Source organism: Mustela nigripes, chromosome 2 (genome assembly GCF_022355385.1).
Source record: "Mustela nigripes isolate SB6536 chromosome 2, MUSNIG.SB6536, whole genome shotgun sequence".
Taxonomy (NCBI): Eukaryota; Metazoa; Chordata; class Mammalia; order Carnivora; family Mustelidae; genus Mustela; species Mustela nigripes.
In genome coordinates this window covers 214,258,063-214,275,810 of record NC_081558.1, presented here as the reverse complement: position 1 = coordinate 214,275,810, position 17,748 = coordinate 214,258,063, and the positions used below count along the sequence as shown (strand labels likewise).

At 47.1% G+C, this 17,748-nt stretch overlaps 1 protein-coding gene across 2 annotated transcripts in view; it reads left to right on the top strand.

Moving 5' to 3' along the window:
- The window catches only part of DSCAM (DS cell adhesion molecule), a 750,559-nt gene that overhangs the window by 599,376 nt on the left and 133,435 nt on the right, over positions 1–17,748 (top strand). For both annotated transcript variants that reach the window (XM_059392376.1, XM_059392375.1), the window contains exons 12-14: positions 13,649–13,845; positions 14,857–14,953; positions 15,584–15,712. In XM_059392376.1, the coding sequence (XP_059248359.1) occupies positions 13,649–13,845; positions 14,857–14,953; positions 15,584–15,712 (423 nt within the window). The remainder of the gene's footprint in view (positions 1–13,648; positions 13,846–14,856; positions 14,954–15,583; positions 15,713–17,748) is intronic.

The following is a 17,748-nucleotide window of genomic DNA, read 5'->3' as shown; positions in this document are numbered from 1 at the left end:
CTTTTCAGCATAACAGAATTCATTGTTTTTGCACCACACCCAGTGCTCCATGCAATACATGCCCTCCATAATACCCACCACCAGGCTCACCCAACCTCCCAACCCCTCCCCTCCAAAACCCTCAGATTGTTTCTCAGAGTCCACAGACTCTCATGGTTCATCTCCCCTTCCAATTTCCCCCAACTCCCTTCTCCTTTCCATCTCCCTATGTCCTCCATGTTATTTGTTATGCTCCACAAATAAGTGAAACCATATGATAATTGACTCTCTCTGCTTGACTTATTTCATTCAGCATAATCTCTTCCAGTCCCATCCATGTTGCTACAAAAGTTGGGTATTCGTCCTTTCTGATGGAGGCATCATACTCCATAGTGTATATGGACCACATCTTCCTTATCCATTCGTCCGCTGAAGGGCATCTTGGTTCTTTCCACACTTTGGTGACTGTGGCCATAGCTGCTATAAACATTGGAGTACAGATGGCCCTTGTTTTCACTACATCTCTATCTTTGGGGTAAATACCCAGTAGTGCAATTTCAGGGTCATAGGCAAGCTCTATTTTTAATTTCTTAAGGAATCTCCACACTGTTCTCCAATGTGGTTGCACCAACTTGCATTCCCACCAATCGTGTAAGATCAAAAGCTTCTGCACAGCAAAGGAAACAGTCAACAAAACAAAGAGACAACCCACAGAATGGGAGAAGATATTTGCAAATGACAGTGCAGACAAAAGATTGATATCTAAGATCTATAAAGAACTTCTCAAACTCAACACACACAAAACAGATAATCATATCAAAAAATGGGCAGAAGATATGAACAGACACTTCTCCAATGAAGACATACAAATGACTATCAGACACATGAAATAATGTTCATCATCCCTAGCCATCAGAGAGATTCAAATTAAAAACACATTGAGATACCACCTTACACCACATAGAATGGCCAAAATTAGCAAGACAGGAAACAACATGTGTTGGAGAGGATGTGGAGAAAGGGCCTCACATTTGTGCTTTGCTCTGGATTCAGAATTCACGTAGCCGGTCCTGCCAAGCAGTCTCAAATATGCAGCAGGCTTACAGGAGAGATGTTATTTTGCAGCAGAGGAACTGGGGCCATCAGAGATGTCATGGGGAGTCTCCCCAATGGATCCAGCCCCAGGTCCAGGAGAATTCAAGTATACTTGGGCTGCCCCATGCCCTGTGTTCTGAGGTGGGCCTGTGCCTGGTCCTCCATTATGGTTGGACAAAGAGGATTTGCACTTGGATTCAGGAGATCTACGATCTCCTTCCTTCTAGATTTTCCATTTACTTCCTGGTTGCATGGCTCTAGGCTTATTACTTCACTTCCCTGATCTTCTTTTAGGATGGGTAAATGGAATTAAGGATTCCAGGGGAGGGGCAGCTCAGTCTGGTAGGTGTCTGCCTTCAGCTCAGGTCATAATCCCAGGGTCCTGAGATGGAGCCCCAGATCCGGCTTCCTGCTCAGTGGGGAGTCTGCTTTTCCCTCTGGCCCTTCCACTGCTTGTGCTTGCTCTCTCTCTCTCTTCTTCTCTCTCCCAAAAATAAATGAAAACCCTTAAAAAATGAGGAAGAAGAAGAATTCCAGGGAGGACAGGTTAGGGAAAACTGTTCATGTCAGAAGATAACATTGATGCAGTACTTTTACAGTGAAATGGATGTTTTAAAAATCTTACAAGATGTGGACACTGTTGCTATAAACATTGGCATGCATGTATGTTAATTGAATTTAAATTTAAAAAAAATTTTAAAGAAAGATGCTTTTTAAGAAAAAAAAAATCCTACAAGATGAGATAGATCTTTGAATTAGGGGTAGGAAAATGGCATAAAGGGCATGTGTCCCAATGCAGTCAGTCTTAAACCCTCTAGTTCTCTGGTCCTTGATTATAAATAAGGCAAAAGGGGAGAAGATGCCGGATATTAAATGAATCGGGGCATTTACTTACACTCTCTTTTTCATTTTTCCCCAATTCAAGATAAGTATTTAGTACCTGGTTGTCTCAGATCATCTGCATGGGCATATGTTAATATAAATTTTAAATCCAATGAATCTGCTAAAAATATTATTTCTACATCTCTCACATATATTTGTAGCAAAACATAAAATTTATTTAAAGTGGAATTTATCAGTAGGTCTAGGGTCAGAACGTCTATCCCTCAGGTTGTTTTATGGGTAAAATATATGTGGGGCATATGAGAAAGTTTCCAACACAGAATCCGCACTCAAGTAAGTTAGCTATTGTTGTTACTGGTATTCCTATTGTTGTTGCTGAATTGTGAGAGAAAGAGAGAGAGAGAAGAAGGGGAAAAATTAAGGAAGGAAGAAGAGAAAGACAATAAAGGGGCAGAGTGGGAAGGAAAAGGACAGAGAAAGTGAAGGAGCATTCAAGCTATCAATGGCCCAGGAGATCAACCCATAGAGTTGTTATGGCCCAGGCTGTATATTAGGATCACTTGGAAAGCTTCAAAGAGAGCCATTCCTGAGCCCCACCCCCAGAGACCCTGCCTCTGTTGGTCTGGCATAGGGCCTAGGCAATAGTCTATTAACTACTCAGGTGACTACAGCTTCTGAGATGCAGCCCAGGTTCAGAGTGTCCCGTCCCATTCAGCACCCCTAGGAATCAGGACAGTGGTCTTGCCCACTCCCTGTCTTGGATGGTGTGAGGTTAGGGCCCAGGCTCTGTGTTCCTAATCCCCTTCACACTTTACCCTCTGATATGACATTTGTGAGAGCAGCACCAGACACCCCATCATATCTACAGAGTCCAGAGTAAGGCACATGCAATGGGTTTCAGCCCCGAGCGCAGAATTCAAGAAGGGGGCTTCCATCTTAGTGCCTTAATGTCTTGGTGATCTTTGAGATGGCTCACTGATTCATGTTTTCACCCAGTCTATTTTAAAATAAAATAATGAAAATTCTATATTCAGTAAATTTTGATTTGCTGATGAGGTAACACTGAAATAAATTTAGATTCAAATCTGTGCATGAAATATTCATTGTGGAATCCAGGCAGTGGGTATATGGCTGTTCAACTTTCCATATGCTTGAAATTTTTCCAGTCAAATGTTGGAGGGGGATTTAAAAAAAAAAAAAGTACTTAAAGGGGTGCCTGAGTGGCTCAGCCAAGCATCAAAGTCTTGATTTAGACCCAGGTTATGATCTCAGGGTTGTGAGACTGAGCCCTGCACTGGGCTCGGTGCTCAGCACCAAGTCTGCTTAAGATTCTCTCTCCCTCTCTCTCTCTGCCCCACCCCCCAAAATTCACAATTCCTCTCTCTCTCAAAAAAAAAAAAAAAAAAAGAAAGAAAGAAAAAAGAAAGTACTTGAAGAAGCGGGCTTAAGATATGTCTTCATCTCGTCTGAGAATATCCGCCTCCGTGGCTCTCCCACCCTTTGTCCCTGCCTCTGTTTTCCAGCCTTGTTGCCTCAATCTTGGACCATACCCTCTTCTGCCACCTCTGTTTGGACTAAGTGAAGGACCAAGGGACTCCCCCATCAGGAGTGAGGCAGGGCTTTCCTGCTCAAATATGGGGAGTTCTAGGCACCCAGGAAGGTTGGCCACTCTTTACTGGGGTCACTACTGAGGATAGTAATGTTGGTTTGAGAATAGGACTCTTTTAAGTCAGATTCTGGTTGACTCCTCTCCAAGCCATTGACACCTACTTCTCTATTCTTGTTTTCTCTTTCTTCTCTAAAAGGAAGGAATCAAACCAGATGATCATGATGGGCAGGTTGTCTAGTTAGAGATTATCTAGGCTTCTTGGTGTTTTGTTTTGTTTCTTTTTCAGTGCTAGTTTCAGCAGAGCCGAGGAGGGAAAAAAGAAATAAAAATGTATTCGAATCCATTTTGTGCCATTAAAAGAGGAGAGTAATGTTTGCAACTAATCTTGAATATCAGCAGTTTATTAATAGAAATGTCCACCCTCCTGTATCCCTGAGTTGAGAAAGCAACATATGCATCAACTCTTTGCTGAATCACCTGTCAAACACAGAGTGATGTGCAGTTCACATCCGTAGGATTTACTGTTATGAATAAGATTAGCTAATGCTCTCAGGTCAACTCACCACCTCCTCAGTGTCCCTGTATTGTGGGAACACTCCTGAAAAGCATCAATATGGTGACTCACTCCTTGAGGCGGTCTTCTGGTCAGTGTAAAACAGCAAAAGCTGTTGGCAGTGGAGGCAGGGGAGAGAGCCCTGATTTCTAGTGTTTGCCAATGTCAGTGGTGTAAATCCTCCCACTGTTGTCAATTTCAGGTAAAGTAGGTCATGTCCCTCGAGTGTGAGTTGAGCTACAGGGTGTCCCACTTTCCCTGGCTGCTGAAAGGGGCTCCACTACACCACTGCATCTTTCTGCTGCAAGAAAGTAGGTCAGAGGGTACTCCCTTGTGTCATAAGAATGCAAACTTCCAGAAGATTGAGATGTTGTTAGGTGATACCACGGTTTATGATGGACACTGATAAACCAATGCATCATGGTGTCAAATGGCACCTTGCTTAATGGGTAACTTTTCAGAAGCACCGAGCACACAGTCTCTGAACAAGAGCTCTCTTGGTCTAGATTTCCTTTGCCCCCACTGCCTCTGCTTGGTACCAGTCCCTGCTAAATTACCCCCTCCATTTATTATGCTTCAGAAATCCTTGCAAAAAGCACTGCTCTGCTGACATGTTGTCATCTCTCAGCAACCATGACCATGACAGGCGGAAAGGTCATACTTCAAACATTAGCATTGCAAAGAGCCATGATAATGATCCATTTTTAAAAAGTCTTTTTGCCCATTTCTTTACAGGGCTACAAATACTTGGGTGGGATTGGAGAATGTGGGCTGGTCAGAACATTTCAAACCAAATACTGAGTTTATTCACAAGACCCAAAATACCTGTTTTGGTGGGACACTCTTCCAAAGGAGGTATGTGAGTAGAAAAAGAAACATCTTTTGCAGAGTAAGATGGACAAACCACGAACAAGCCAGAGAGTGATGATTTCGGCAAGGCATGGCTCCCACATGGAGTGCAATTAAGCTTTTCTTTATTAGGACAAGGAAAGAACAGAAAACAGGTCCTCAAAGCAATGCTGCATTTTTTCTTAGGGAGCAATAGTACATTCTTCCAGTGGATTGTTTTAAAGAAATAGGAAATTACCTTCTGGTAACAGCAATCTTCAGAGTGCCTTTCCTCCCCTGCATAGAAGCTCATAAGGTAGGACAGAAACCCATTATTTCAGAATTGGTTCACTCTCCTAAGAAGAAGAAGAAGAAATGACAAAATACCCTTGACTTGCCATGTCCTCACGGGAAATCTCTCTGTTTTCATTCTCTGCCACTTTGCAAACTTCTTCCTCCTGTCTGGCAGCAAACACTCCCCATTGTAGGGCTTACATGCCCCTGACACTGGGAGGCACTAGCATGGACTGATTTCTAGAACCCAGCTCGGCCACCAGAGCTCCTGCATCCTGTGCTCTGCTCAGGGAGCTGCAGGAATCAGGCCCCCGACTGGAGAGACCAGGGGTCACGTTTCAAACTCAATCCTATGTGAGTTTCACAGTTTCTGACTCATGTTTCCCAGCTCCGAGAGGAAGAATGAAAAGTAAGTATATGCTTCTTGGATACACAACAGATTTGTTCTCAGTTTTGCAAGGTCACATTTGGTGGCTGCAGGATCTTTAATTATCGTGACTTAGCACTTCGTTCTTGTGAGAAGAAAAACCTTGGTTACTGGATTGGAGCCTGAGCCGAAAATGTCTTTGGAAAGAAGCTTTAGGAAGATGTGCCCCAAATCCTGAGCAGACCGCAGACCCCAAACGAAAGTCTGCATCCATTTCTCATCTGAAGACCTCTCCCCCTTCAGGGCATGAAGAAGTTAAGTGCCTGCCACCAGAGGCATGGAGAAGCCATCAGTCTATGCTTTTATGGCACCGACTCTGTGCTGCAGGCCGGCTTTGCTAATCCTCTCAACAATAATCTTCTCCCTGTGACAAGAACAAAACTGAGGCACAGAGCAGATGAGTGACTGGGGCCACACAGTGTGCAAGGAGTGCATCTGAGAGTCACACTCAGCCTGTGCAACACCAGGTGGTACCGGCTGATGATTACCCAACCTATAACAACGATTTTGAAACTGGGGGTTAGTTTGGAAACTATATGTGCTGTACAGTACATCTTTCTCTGCAAAGCCATCCAATAGAAATTATGTTGTTTGTTTGCTTTCAAAATGGAACATCTGCCATATTCCCCCCAAAGAGCCAAGACCTAGGATTAAGGTCAGCTCAAAAACAGTTCTTCGTCTCCTATTGTGGAAACACCCAAAATAATAATAATTAATAAATATAATGGTTTATACTTCTTTCTCATATGAATGTTTTCTGGAGTGAGGCAGGCTAGCTTGGACATGATAGCTTCATGGTGTCATCAGGCACCCAGGCTCCCATCTCCAGAATCATCTCATGGTCCGAGATGACAGCTGGCACTCCAAGTATTAGATCCTGATGTCAGGCTGGAACAGGAGGAAACAGAGAAAGCCCAAAGGGATTCCAACGAGCAAAGCTCGTCTCCCAGGAGACCTAGATGCATCATTGCCTTGAAGTGGCAGTACCCAACTGTAGGAAAAACTTGGAAACACATTCTTTTATTCAGGTGTATTTTTAATAATGTTCCTTATAATGTCCCTTGATAAAAGCTGGGGAAAGAGGGAAAATGGGCTTCTAGAGGCAACTGGAAATTTCTGCACAGTCCACAGTCCATACTACTGGGCCTCATAATAATACCCCTGAGCCCAAATTGAGCAAGAGAAAGGAACAGGAGTAGGATGGTTTGATCTTGGCTTTCTGGAGAATGTGTGTTTGCAGATGCTACACTCAGAATTTGGGAGATTTAGCTACCCAGTCTCTGCCAGAGCTGGAGACATATACACATCTTGCTTGGACACAACCTCTTTCATTACAGGAAGTTTGTAGATCAGACCATGTGGCCTCTGCCAACAGATAACTGGAAGGGACTGATCACACTTAGCTGTTCCTCTCCACCTCTCAAGTTAGGTTAGTCACTTCCTTTCCATTCAGGAGAAGGGTCAGGAGTGTTGTTTTTATCAACGATCCTCCCACATGGAAGCATGAGTGAGGAGCATTTCCCCCCAAAACCACCTGGTCCATTTTGGCTGCTGGAGCCCCAGTTTTTTAATGATGTTCTTGTTATTATATTTCTGGTTTGCAAATTTTTCTGCATACATCCAACAGTATGCTAGGAAACATTTAACCACCAGATCTCCAAAAACATGTACAAATAATAATAAAATATATCATATTCAGCACTGTCATTTCTGTAGAGCAAATTTCTTCTCATAAAATACTTCAGTTGCCTTTGTACGAATTCTCGTGTCTGGAACCACCATATGGCTGCTGTTCTGAACCAGTGTTGTTCCAACACAAAGGTCATTCAGTGCTTTTGTTTGGAGTAACAGGGAAGATGGAAGCGAAACAGGAAGACTAATTAGGCAATGTCATTCCTTTATCAATGGTGTGAATGAATTGTTTGCTGAATCAGATGAACCAGACTCCTTTGCTAAATCTTGCATACTAGAAGAATCATGTCTCAATACTTGGAGCTACATAAAATGCAATAGCTTCAGACACTTTGTCTTGTTACTAACTTTTTCTCCATCTTTTTCTTAAATCCAGACAATCCACAAGACAATAAACCAAGCCTGATGCATAGCATCTACAAAAGTGGAGCATACACTGACTCATTAACTCCTAAGTCCCACAGGTCCCTGGCAGTCGATTCTATACAAATCCACCAGTATCTCCCCGAGTTGCCAGGCAAGGCCATCCAGGACCCCAAATCCCTGGGGGCCCGGGGCCAGTCAGCATTACACATGTCCCCCAGTACTCCTTCTCTTACTCCCTCACCCCAGACACCTCCATTTTTCAATGTCGATTAGAGTGAGGTCCATGATCATCATCACAGACCCAGTGGGGGCAAAGCAGGAGAGTGACTCCTCACTTTAAACTCAGGTAAATCTACACATCGACATACATCCCAGTGAAAGCATAAATATTTTGCTCCTAGGGTCTTCTATAACAATAAGTTGACAATTATGGGCTAAATATAACAGAGATTGCCCCTATCTTGGATACTTGAATTTTTTTTTCCTATTTTCATCCACACATTTTGCCCTCAGTTTTATCCAGTGAATCTTACAATAGGCAACCAATTCCTATCTTTAGAAGATCAAGTAATTGTAGGAAAAGAAGAAAACATCTTAGGAGATTCTCAAATAATTTAGCTCCTTAAAACATACTTTTTAAAAATAGAAACTCCACTGAATTTCAGATTTGTAACTAATTTTACACTATACACAAATATGGAGTTTACTGTTACCGTGGAAAAGAATTTTTCACCAGTAGGAAAGACCCCGACTTAACACACTGAACATACCTGAATGCATCCTAAATAGCCAGTCCTCCACCATTGAGGACGTGCCAAGAGTCCACTCACCGCTAGCATGACCAGAATTCAACAGGTTCTCCTGATTCTTCCTCCAAATCTCTTGGGGGAAAGTGGCACTTCCACCTTCCTTCTGGTATATTTTCAAGGGATGACATCAAGTGATGTTTATGGAGAGATTTTGAGTCTGTCCTTACCTTCACATGAATAAAATGTCCACACAACACACTTCTCCTACCCTCCTAGACACATAAGATGTTTTTCACTAGCAATTCTGGAGAGAAATCTTAAGGAATGAAAAAAAAAAAAAAAAAGAAAGAAAGAAAGTAGTTCCGTCTCTTAGTAAACAAACCACACCAGACCAATTTAACATTTTTTTTCAGTGGTTTGAGGATCAACATTTGAAAACCCATGATGACAGTCTTCCGGGTGTGGGGAATGTTGAGTACAGGGTGAGGGGGGAAGGCACACTGTGCTTACCAACCCCAAGTGGCTGTGGCCACCATGGTCTTGAGGTGTGTGCTGTTCCGCCATCTTCTCTCACTTCAGCTTCTCAGGGGCTCAACGAGGACAGTCTGTTGCTCAGGCAGGAAAACCATTTAACCATACTCCTCTGTCCTTCATATAAACAAGAAAAGACTTAGAGCATCTAGAGTTTTCTCCCACTGCTAGAATGTTTGCATTTTGTAACTATCTTAGGGCTATTTAGGAGTTCTTAGACACTATTTATGATTGCTTCATTTTTTCCCCTGGAGAAGTTCCCATACATGTTTCCTATGGTTGAGGTTTGCTGAAATCATGCCACACTCTAAAGACAATTCCCACTTTCTGTTTCAAGGGAAAGCGATAAGGAGACACAGGCTGGTTCAGCCTCTCTCCATAACTATGTTCAGGGAAGTAGTCCCCAACACCATAATGAGCATGCATCACAGTGTACCAGACAGGGCGGGATCACACATAAGGCTCCATGCAAGAAAGAAGATGTGCCCCCACTGCCCCTGGGGCACACATATTCAGTGCTCCTGTTCAGTTGCCTCTTGGTCCTTCCACACACCAGATGTTTAAGTTCCATGCCTGCTATTCAAAGCTTTTCGGTAATATTCAGAACCCTTTGATGGTGGAGGGTGCAAATTGGCAAGCAAGAGTATCTGATGGGGGTGGGGGTGGTCTGCTCTGCCCCCTGTTCCCCCAGAGCCTCCCTATGGCCTCCTCTCCTACAGAGGACATCCTTGGAGAAGGATTCCATGTCTCCCTTTGGCCCCTCCCAGTGGAGTGTCCATTCAGCCTCCTTTCTGGGTAGGGCCCCTCAGCTTGTGAGAAGTGGGACCATCTAAGGGGCCCTTGAACTCCTGGGGCATTAGTCCTTCTCCCAGTGGGATGGAGAAGTGGAATAGGTTACAAAGGTCCCCATCTGGTGTCCCAGATTCAGAGCTCAGCAGCCTCTTTCTCATGCTGCTGCACAGGCTGCCACAGGAAGCCTTCTGCCTTCTGCCTGATCTCAGAGAAGGAGGAGCTTCAGCCTCTGTATTTGCTTTACTCTCTAAGGTGGCATGTGTCGACCTCTCCCGGCAGCTGACAACTTCCTCACGACCCTCAGCTCCTCTGCAGGGCAGCACTGTATTGGCCATTGGGGTTTCTCCAGCCAGTGAGTATTAAGCTGGCGCTCACCTCCCAGCTTTGCCCTGCATGTGGTTGAAGGGGAATATTCCTGCCCTGCATCATAAACTGAATCCTAACCACCTCCCCCTTTCCTCTTCTGTGTTGTCTTCTGACACAGACATTGGGAAAATGGTGAAGCCAGCCATTTGGAATGACAGGTGGCAGTTTCTCAAAATGTTAAACAGAATTTCCATGTGACCCAGCAGTTCCTCGTAGGGACCTACCTGGGAAAAGTGAAACCATAGATTCTTGCAAGAAACCGCACCCAAATGTCGATAGCAGCATTGTCCATAATATCCCCAAAGTGGAAACAATGCCAATGTGTACCAACGGTGGATGAGCGAACCGAATGTGGAAATCCCATGCAATGCAATATTACCCAGCTCAAAAAAGGAACAAAGAACTGGTACACACTACAGAATGGATGAATCTGGAAAATATGCTCAGTGAGAAAAAGCCATAAAGTTAGACACGGAAGAATACCTACTGTGGGATCCCATGTACAGGAAATGTCCAGAAAAGACCAATCTAGAAGGATGAATGTCAGTTGGCGATTGCCTAGGACTGGGGTAGGAAAGGACTATAAGTGGGTGGGGGTGCGAAGTCCTTTCAAGGTTATGGAAATGTTCTAAAACTTGTTGTGGTGATATACAACTCTATATACTTGTGTTGAGCTGTTACTGTGTGTGTGTGTGTGTGTGTGTGTGTGTGTGTGTGTGTGTTGGATAATGTAAATATACTTGCGTTGCCCTCCAAAATTCATACTCACCTGAACCTCAGAATATGACTTCATGTAGAAATAAGTTATTTGAAGATATCTTAATTAATTAAGATGACATCACAATGTTTGAAGGTGGGTCCTAAATCTAGTGACTGGTGTCCTTTCAAGAAATGCACACGAAAACACAGCAAAACCCTCAAGGGGGAGCATGATAGGAAATAGGGGCAGAAAAATGGGGGCAGACATGAGGTGATACGGTCACAAGCCAAGGAGCAGAGGCCTCCAAAAGCCAGAAGAGGCAAGGAAAGATTCTTCCCTAGAACTCGAGAAGGAGTGTAGCCCTGTGAGCACTTTGATTTGGCCTGGCCTCCAGACCTGTGAGAGAACAGATTTCTGCTGTTGAAAGCCCCCCCAGCTCCTGGTGGTCAGTTACAGCTGTCCTAGGAAATGAAAGAAATCCATGTACACTATGGAGTACTATTCCTCTGTTAGAAAGGACGAATACCCAACTTTTGTATTGACATGGGTGGGACTGGAGGAGATGATGCTGAGTGAAATAAGTCAAGCACAGAAAGAGTCACGTATCATGCGGTTTCACCTACTTGTGGAGCACAAGGAATAACACGGAGGACATGGGGAGATGGAGAGGAGAAGGGAGTTGGGGGAAATCGGAGCGGGAGACGAACCATGAGAGACTGTGGACTCTGAGAAACAATCTGAGGGTTTTGAAGGAGAGAGGGTGGAGGTTTTGAGTGAGCCTGGTTGTGGGTATTAAGGAGGGCACGGATTGCATGGAGCACTGGGTGTGGTGACTAAACAATGAATTCTGGTACACTGAAAAGAAATTAAAAAAAATATTTTTGAATAATAAAAAAAAGAAACCCCATTCAGTTGTACACTTAAAGCAGGTGATTTCTATGGTAGGTAAATTAGTCCTCAATAAAGCTGTTGAGAAAATTCAATTTTCTCTGGAACAGGCTGGAGGAAGCGGGTGATCAGGACGGAAGGCCGGGGCTCAGGAGGCAGGCTGGCTCCCACACACGTGTGCTGAGGAGGGATCTCTCCGCAGCTGTGGCTAAAACGAGGGACTCGCAGTGCTGTTCACTCCGTGCCTCTGCCTCTCTGCCACACACATGCTGACTGAGGGTGGGCTCTTCTGTAGGCATCCAGGCTACAGAACTGGGAGACTTTTTACACGTTGTGGTACGTCTCAAACCACCTCGGTGCACTGTGGGGGAAGATGGGACTCAGTACTGCCAGTCTGAAAAGACACAGTGCTTCTCTGGTCACCTGCCCAAGGAGCAGTGGAGGGCTTCTGAGGTGGCCAACAAAGTACTCAATGTGAGCTTGACCTTAGAAAGGAAGAAGGGCCTTTCTCCCCATGATCTTAGAAATGAGGCCAAAACCATGTAAAAATACAGCTTTATTTGGTTGTTTTTCAAGCCTCCTGGTCCTTTTTTCAGAGTGTATTTCTTCCTTCGTGTGTGTGTGTGTGTGTGTGTGTGTGTGTGTGTGTGTGTTTAAATCCTTAAACATTCTGTATGTAACTGTGTCTGATCAGTCTAGCATCAGACATGCTTGGGCTGGTTCTCAGTGATGGTGGGTCATTGTCTCACCTGTTTCATACTTCTGGTTTGTTAGCTCAAGTTCGGCAGAGGCTTATCTGGGGGAACTGCGATGGAGCCTCCCTCTGGACTGTGTTTGTGTTTCTTGTGCTAGGATCTTCAGGCCTGTGGCCAAAGTAGGGTCACCAGCATCTGAGCCTCTCAGCATGACTCCAACTCCAAACCCACGTAGAGTCAGACCAGCTATGGATTCTCAGGGGATACTTGTTTCCTTCACTCGTAACACGAGCCAAGGCAGTTCCCTTCTCACTTCGCCTGTGTGGCTCTTGTCATTGTTACAGTTACTTGCTCTGAAGGTAGAGCCCTTTGAGGAGCCTGGTTTGAAGGGCCCACTTTTAACTCCCTGCCTCTCAGGTAGTCAGGATCCTAATTCTTCTGGTCTTTCAACGTCCACTTCTGTCCCCAGCTCCTGGGATTTCTCTCGCTCTCTTATAAGCTCAGCATGCATTCAAAACGATGCACATTCTGTGCTGCCCTGCATTTCTAGCTGGTGTGCAGAATGGGAACAGGGTCTTAAGTCACCCAGCATGGTGCCAAGAATGGAGGTCTTAAGATTAATTTTGAGGTGGGAGTGGGGAACCTGAGAAGTTCACAAATAAAGCTTTCTATATTCTTGGTGAACTGGGGATGAGATTCCCTGTCATGTGGTGGGACAGGGGTGGGTCTGAGGTCTCCTGGTGACCGTGACAGTTCCTAACAACTGTGGGAGATGAGCTAGCTAGAAGTCACCTCAGGGAGTGGTCGGCAGTGATCAGGCCTCCAACCTAAGTTGATTAGTAAGATTTCAGAGTTCCAGGGTTGAAAATGGTAGTTAGAAACTGTCCTCTAATGGAAGGCCCCTCTCCAGTGTATTCAGAAGTAAAATCATTTCCCTTTGTGTCCGAGGGGACATGGGCTGTGCTCTGAGACCACAGAGTGCGCTGGGGAGGAAACGCCCCCCCCCCATGTGAAATCCTGCAGCAGCTTCTAAATAAGTGAGCTGACGGTTCATTTCCCCAGGTTTCATTTTTCTGGCACCTCCCCACTCTCTTCTGTTCATGATTTTTGCTCCGCAGTTTCTTGAATACATTGTATTTCTAAAAGAAACCCCTTGTTCAGCATGATTTCGCCGAGTGTTACGGTGGGGAAATCAGGAATGCCTCTTTGCCAAGTAAGTCGTGTCCCTCTTGGGTTTTCAGTTCCTGCGATGATAACGTCCTATCCAAACACAACCCTGGCCACTCAGGGTCAGAAGAAAGAAATGAGCTGCGCAGCCCACGGCGAGAAGCCCATCATAGTGCGCTGGGAGAAGGAGGACCGGATCATTAACCCCGAGATGGCCCGTTACCTCGTGTCCACCAAGGAGGTGGGCGAGGAGGTGATCTCCACTCTGCAGGTAAAACATGGTGAACGCGAGAGATCGGAGTCCACCTTCACCGGCGGGATAGTCCTGTCCTTCCATCTAAGCGGGGGCACGTGGGGGAAAGACAGCAAGTAGTCTTTCAGGACTTACAGAAGCGCACCACTTCTCTCCCTTTCCTTACAGCGACATTACTGAGTCGCCTGCAAAACTAGGGCTTGACCTTACGTGTTATGAATAGAATGATGACACACATGCCAGGGAACCCAACTGGAATAAAAAAATGGGGTGAATTGGGTCTCTTAATGACAGTTCATCCTGGAGAAATGACCGCCTACCCTGTGCCCCGTTTTAACGTCCTGCAGAAACAGAAGTTAGATGGGCTTTATAAGGAAATATGTTTTACTGTTTGGGGAAAAATCCAACATAAAAACTTCATTCCTCCATAGAGGATCACAAAAGCTACAAAAAGTATGATAGCCCCTTATATTTTTTAGTACTGTCAGTAATTAACTGAGTGGTGTTTGTAGTTGGGGGAGAAGAGGCTCTGTAGCTACCCGGGGAAAAAGAATGCCCCGTCTTTGAACCACTGACACTGATTCGGGGCAGCTCCAGTCCTGGGGTCCTTCTAGAGAGAGCTCTAATGAGGGTCCTGCAGCACCAGGCATCTACCGCAGGATTTACAGATCCGCTTCTTCGGGCAACGTTGTTTTGGATGCACTAAAGGCACAGCACGAAAAAATAAATGCGTCTGTGGAATACACGTCCACCTGACCATGGCCCCGGCATAAATTACACGTCCAGTTTAATGAGCTGGCAACTGGCACTGATGATGTACGTCGAACCTGTCATCTGTCCATCACAATTGCAAGAAGATCATTTGCTGTCAGGGTTGCGTGTGTGTGTGTGTGTGTGTGTGTGTGCACACGCGTGCTGGGGATGTAGGAAGAGTGGGAGTGGAGAGATTTTTTTACAGCCAAAACCCCTTTTAGTTGTCCTGGTTGCATGCTACTGGATAAGATGGATTTCTTTCTGCTTTACACATAGATTTTGCCAACTGTTAGAGAAGATTCTGGATTCTTCTCCTGTCATGCTATCAATTCTTACGGGGAGGACCGTGGAATAATTCAGCTCACAGTACAAGGTAGGAAGGAGACCTAATTGGGGGAAAACACCGCTTTTAGGACAGTAAGAGTATGCCCAGGCTCGGACCTCTGTGTGTGGCTATGTAACACCTCTTGACTCCCAGGAAGTTTTGAATATGTTCCAAGTTGGTGTTAAAACAGTATTTGGCCATGTGTATGATCGTGTCACGGTGCAGCCCCCAAAACACGGGGAACAGAGTCCTGAAAGGAATTGGGCCAGGTGACCCCGCAGTCCCATTGAAGGCATGAATGCAGGAGTGCACCTGCTTAGCCAAGTGGTGGGAATGCTTGTGCTAGGCGATCCAAAGGAGAAGGAAACCTTCACATTCAAAGCCGAAGTATTTTTTTTGAGTTCTGGATTCTAAACCAGAGGAGGGACATTTAATCCACACCCCACTTGGGCCCAGCACTGCCGTCCAAGGCTGCCATAGAACCCTGCAGTAAACACCGGGCTGTTTGGGAAAGTGGAATTTCTCCTCCCGGAAATGCAATTCGGGAAAAAAATGCTCCCAGTAAGCGTGTCAGCCGCCGTCAGAGGCTGACGCTCTTCTGAGCGGTCCTCAGCATTTCCACCTGCGTCTGTCTGAGCCGTGTTTGAACTAAGCCTGGTTTTCCTGTCGATTGCACAGAGCCCCCAGACCCTCCCGAAATTGAGATCAAAGACGTGAAGGCGCGCACGATCACCCTCAGGTGGACCATGGGGTTTGACGGCAACAGCCCCATTACGGGCTATGACATTGAATGCAAGAATAAATCAGGTAAGTCCTTTACTTCCTCCAGCTTCATTTCCACTTTGAAAAACCCTTTCATTGTTTTCCTCGGTTATTCCTGATTACCTGTAAGACTAAGCCCCGACTCGAGAAAACCACAGGACGCTCTTTTCACCAGTTTGTCTTGCCTTGCTCCGAGCACACGAGGTCCCTTGGCGGGTGGGGTCCGTGTGCGGGGCTGACTCTGCCTCCGCCCTGCCTTCTTTCCCTCCGGACCCCAGGCTCGTTCCCCGCCCGCCGTCACCTGAACCCTTAGTGGTACCAACCTGCAAGCTTGTGTGTTCTGTTTTCTGTCCCCACCCCCTTCATGGCCCATTTCCCCAGCCGGGGGCTGCTCTAGACAGGATCTTCCGGCCAGAGCCCGGAGGTCCGCTGTGCTCAGAGTCTGTAAGCGGGGTCTGTGCGGAGACAGGAGAGCTGCTCTGTGTGGAGACGGGCATGGAGTCCATAACCCAGGTCTGTGCGGAGACAGGAGCGCTGCTCCGTGTGGAGACCCGCATGGACCCACAGGGAGGTTCTGGACGGGCCTCAGGGATGGGCCAGGGGCACCTGCTCCTGCTCAGAGCCTCATCAGTTTCCCTGGGGCCAGAAGGGCCGTGAATAAAATAGACCACAGCAGGTGTGTCTGTTTACCCGGTTAGAGTGACGGCGCCTGCGTCCCTTGGAGCTCGAGCCACTCACGCCGAGGGTAGAAAGTCGCCACTGTGGCCTCCTCTTGGGACTTTGAGGCTTATAAAAGAGAGGAGGCGTCAGAGCAGCACTAGCATGTGTAGGGTTAACAAAATCCTCACAGACCCCCACGTAGCCTTACTTTTCACTTTCTGGGCTCCGTTCGTGACCAGGTTGCACCGGGTTGCACAGTGCTGACCGACTCAGGATATTTGGGCTGAGGCCGTAGTGCCAACGAGGCTTGGCAGCTGGAGGCAGGCCCTGAGTGAGGCACGTTTCCAGACCCGCATGTAAGGGGCAGAGCAAGGGCCTGGCAGGGGCTGGAGGGGGCGGCTGAGGGGGAGTCCCAGCAGCAACACGTGAGCATGCTTCCCACCCAGAACGGTGGTTTTAGAAACAGCCCTTGAGTCTTGCAGTACGTACGCAGCTGCGTCGGGAACGCCCAGAAGCGCGGCTTACTGGCCCCGAGTCACGGCAGGGCCCCAGTAGCATGCAGCCACCAGGCCTGCGGGAGCTCCAGCGAGGAGCCAAGGGGCTGCAACGGGAGAGCCGGCCTGGGCTGGCGGCGGGGGATGCGGCCGCGGTGAGCTAGCGGAAGACAGCACTGGCCCAAATGGGGCTCTTTCAGGAGCTAGGACACAGGGGGTCCCCTGGGGACCACAGGGAAGAGAAGACACCTGCCTTTGTTGTAGACACAGCAGCCAGGAAAGAGCCAAGGAATTGTCTCGGAGCCAAGTTCCGAGACACTCATCTTGAAGTCAAGGAAACCCTTCTTGGGTGAGGCAAGCGCCTTCCAGCAGAGAACGGCCCAGACACGGAGGGTCACAAGGAAGACTCCAGGGAAAGGCAGACACCCATCGTGGGGACAGTCTGCAGCGTCCCCAGGCGGGGCAGCCCCTGAAAGTCTCTCTGGCTGGGCATCACCACAGGACGGCTGGCTTCTGTGCTCCAGGCGAGCGTGCTCGGGGCCTCTCAGGGGAGCGGTTCAGTGCCTGCCTATCTTCAGGGGAATCGGCCGTTTCCAGGTGCTGGTGATGATCCCTTGGCTCCACAAGCCTGTCTCCACCCAGCAGTGTGCGTTCACTGCCCCCTGCTCTCAGCATTCCCTGCTGTGGAGTGGGACACCAAAGCCTCTTCCTGGGACAAGAGTCCCTCAGGGGCCACAGGCTGCCCTTCGGCGAGAGCACCCCTTCCCTGGACCCCGTAACCCCTACACTTACTCCCACCTGCTCTCTGGACCCCCCGTCTCATGTTACCTCTGGCCCAGCCCTGAGGCCAGGCCTCCCGTCACGCCTGGCTACAGCATCATCTGCTTTCTTTCCCGGCCGGGCCGTCATGGCTGTCAGACGGTTGTT